Source organism: Lipotes vexillifer, unplaced genomic scaffold (genome assembly GCF_000442215.2).
Source record: "Lipotes vexillifer unplaced genomic scaffold, Lipotes_vexillifer_v1.1 scaffold512, whole genome shotgun sequence".
Lineage (NCBI taxonomy): Eukaryota > Metazoa > Chordata > Mammalia > Artiodactyla > Lipotidae > Lipotes > Lipotes vexillifer.
This window is the reverse complement of record NW_006787695.1, coordinates 1,222,092-1,225,188: the sequence shown is the minus strand read 5'-3', so window position 1 is coordinate 1,225,188 and position 3,097 is coordinate 1,222,092. Positions and strand designations below refer to the sequence as shown.

Below are 3,097 nucleotides of genomic sequence, written 5' to 3'. Positions count from 1 at the left end.
CCGGGGGGGGGGGGAGGCGTGGGAAAATGCAGGTTCCCAGCCCCGTCTGCAGAAGTTCCCACGCTCAGGGCTGGAAATCAGCACTTCTAACCACCTGCCCCTAGATGCCAGGGAAACACACGCTGGGTGGAAACCAAGGCGTAGGAGGGAGCGGCCCCCTGAGCCACTGCAAACTAGGGACGGGGGCTCACGATGGGCCGTCACAACAGTGGACCATTTCTGCCCCGGGGCAGGCGAGGGCGACAAGCAGCTCCTCTGTCTGCAAGAGCTGCCTGGTGTTGCAGGAGAGCTGCAGAAGCCCCTCTGTGCTCTGTCTCAAGCCCAAAGGCATCTTAGTAGATACCTAAGGAGAACCTGCCCTATAGCACAGGGAACTCCACTTTGCGGTACAGCAGAAACTAACACAACATTGTAAAACAACTCTACCCCCATTAAAAAAAAAAAAAGAAAAAAAAGAGGAAAAAGGAAAAAGATGAAAGGCATCCTGCCACGAGGGCAGGGGAGACATTGGGAATGTCAGCACGCCCCAGCCTTGGGCAGAGGGCCGGACGGTCAAGCTTGAACACCCACCAGTGGGAGTCTTGACACAAAGGGACAGATAAGGCTTTACCCGTCCGTCCGGGGTTTTCATGTGTCTCTCAGGAATCGCAATCTGCCCACAGATGGGAATCCTCAGCTTCTGGGTGATGCTTAAAACACCCTGGCCAAGAAAGTGACCTGCATGTGCTTTTTTTAAACGTAAGGCACCAGGCTTGGGCTCAGAAAGCACCGGAGAGCGTTGGTATCAGGAAAGATGTGAGGGCCGTGTGTGTATCCCCCGGGGTTCAATAGGTAGAGAAGGCCCCAGGGATGCACGACGGGGCAGCGCTGATCCCCGTGAGACCCGGCAGGGTCCTGTTTGGTGCATCTTCCCTTCAAGAACCCGAGAAAAGTAGGTGCACCTGCCGGAGGGTACATCCAACGGTTCCTGAGTGAACACGGGCCTCAGAGGGCCCTGGAGATCGACAGGGAATGAAAACGGGTCCCAGTTTCACAAGGAACGCCCTCCCCAGCAGGTGCCGCGGTAGCAGCACGCTTGCTGCCACCTTCCACGCCCCAAGGAGGACAAAAGCGCCCCCAGAGAAAAGCCCAAGAATCAGAGACACCGCTGCCCAGAGCCACTTTTACCATCCGGGTCCCTGAGCCCACGCCAGGGTCTGCAGCCCCCAGACCAAGCAGAAGAGCCTCCTGTCCACCGGGCAGTAGAGTACCTTCGTCATTGAGGGTTTCCTCTTTTATCTTTCTCACAGCTTCCTCTGCTTTGCCTTCGTTATTTCCGCCTACAAGGAAAAGAAAAGATACAATTCAGGGTAAGGAAACTACCCCATGGGAAACAATGTTTTCTTAAGACAGTAAACACAGCCCTACAACAGGCTAAGTGTCTCGTCCCGTCCAGGCATCGAATTTGGCCATGGGAGCAACTGTAGGTGGACTCAGCGTATCCATCGAAGATGCATTTTCTTTAGGTGGATTTTGGTCAAAAGGATGCATTTCTGAGACATCTTACTTTTCAGTAATTCCAGGGACACGAAGCACCTAGTGGCATCGGGACCACGGGGACACCAAGAGCGTATGAGCGTGAAACCGTCAGCAGAAATGTCAGACTAGACATAGACCTTTCGAGAGACTTTTGGTGGTCCAGGCGACCGCTCTGTTCACAGTGGCTCGAGCTATAAAAACCATGACGGGGGACTTCCCTGGCGGTCCAGTGGTTAGGACTCTGCGCTTTCACTGCGGAGGGTCTGGGTTCCATCCCTGGTCGGGGAACTAAGATCCCGCAAGCCACGTGGCACGGCCAAAAAAAATAAAATAAAAGAAAAAAAGAAAAAAGACCATCGCGGGACATTCCCACCAGGAGCTCGAGATGCCTCCTCCCGTCACCCGTGACTCCGTAAAATCAGCGGGTGCGGTGCTGGGAACGTTCTCTTGGAAGGGTGGCGATGGGTCTTTTGTGTAGGATGAGGGTGTCCCAGTTGAAATTTGGGGCGAAAGAAAGTGAATGAGGTTTCTTTAATGCCTGAGTAGGTGAATCTGTGTTGACCGTGAGGGTAGAGCCTGGAGAGCAGGGGGGCTGTTTTTCCCTATGTCTGTGTGCAGACAGCCCTCACTTTAAGGGGGTCCTGATGTAGCTGCTGCTCGGGGTGGGGAGAAGCCAGGCCAGCCTGCTTCCCAGGCAGCATCCCTTATTAAGGAGCCGGCCTCAAGCAGCGCCTCTGACCTTGTGCAGGAGAAGCCACACCTGAAATTCCCTGGGCGCTGAGTCACAGGAGACCTTCAACAGGGAGGCCAGAGCTGGCACCTGTGAACACAGGGGTGGGCATGGAGCCCTGATGCCCAGAGAACCAACAGGGGGCAAGAGGACACCGCTGAGGGGCCTGGGAGGGGCAGGCCCAGCCCACATCACCCTCCCACCTGCAGCCACAGCCCCTCCTGGCAAGATGCTGCAGCCCCTCCTGGCTGACCCCTCGGGTCAAAGCCTACTGAGGTCTCCGTGAAAGTACACGACCAAGCAATCCTTTTATCAAGCATTTCTGCTTGCTGTTTACGTACCCGTGGTTTCACTTACACACTCTAATAGTATTCCCTACTATTTTCCTCTGTATTATGTGCTCTGTGTCACTGACAAGTGTTCCCAAATGAATCTAGGCAATGCCCTTTCCAAAACAAAACCAAAAAAAAAAATTTACAGCAACGGGTTTATTTGTAACAAACACATAAGAGAGCAGAAGTGGTGAACCCAGGGGGGATGAGAAATGCCCCCTGCTGAAGATAAACGTGGCAAAGGACATCTCTGGGGGTGAACGAAAAGGAATAAAGAAACTGTCACCGCCTGGGAGAAGTTCAAAGCTGCAGACGTCAAGAAGATACAGCCGCAAAAGTCATTAGCACCTCCAGCTCCTTAAAGAAATAAACATTATGCGGTTATCACACGTTTTTGCTGCGGGAGAGCCTTCCTGCACTGCGGGAGTGCAGGGGCAGGATGGTAAAGAGGCATATCTTCCATCCCTAAATGTTCCGGGCATAGAAGACCAAAAAAAAAAAAAAAAAAAAAAACCCA

General features: G+C 53.4%; 1 protein-coding gene across 1 annotated transcript in view; it reads right to left on the bottom strand.

Annotated features, from left to right (window-relative positions):
- Nucleotides 1-3,097, bottom strand: part of DHRSX (dehydrogenase/reductase X-linked) — a 180,569-nt gene that overhangs the window by 152,921 nt on the left and 24,551 nt on the right. The window contains exon 4 of the mRNA XM_007460499.1: nt 1,251-1,319. Within this exon, the coding sequence (XP_007460561.1) occupies nt 1,251-1,319 (69 nt within the window). The remainder of the gene's footprint in view (nt 1-1,250; nt 1,320-3,097) is intronic.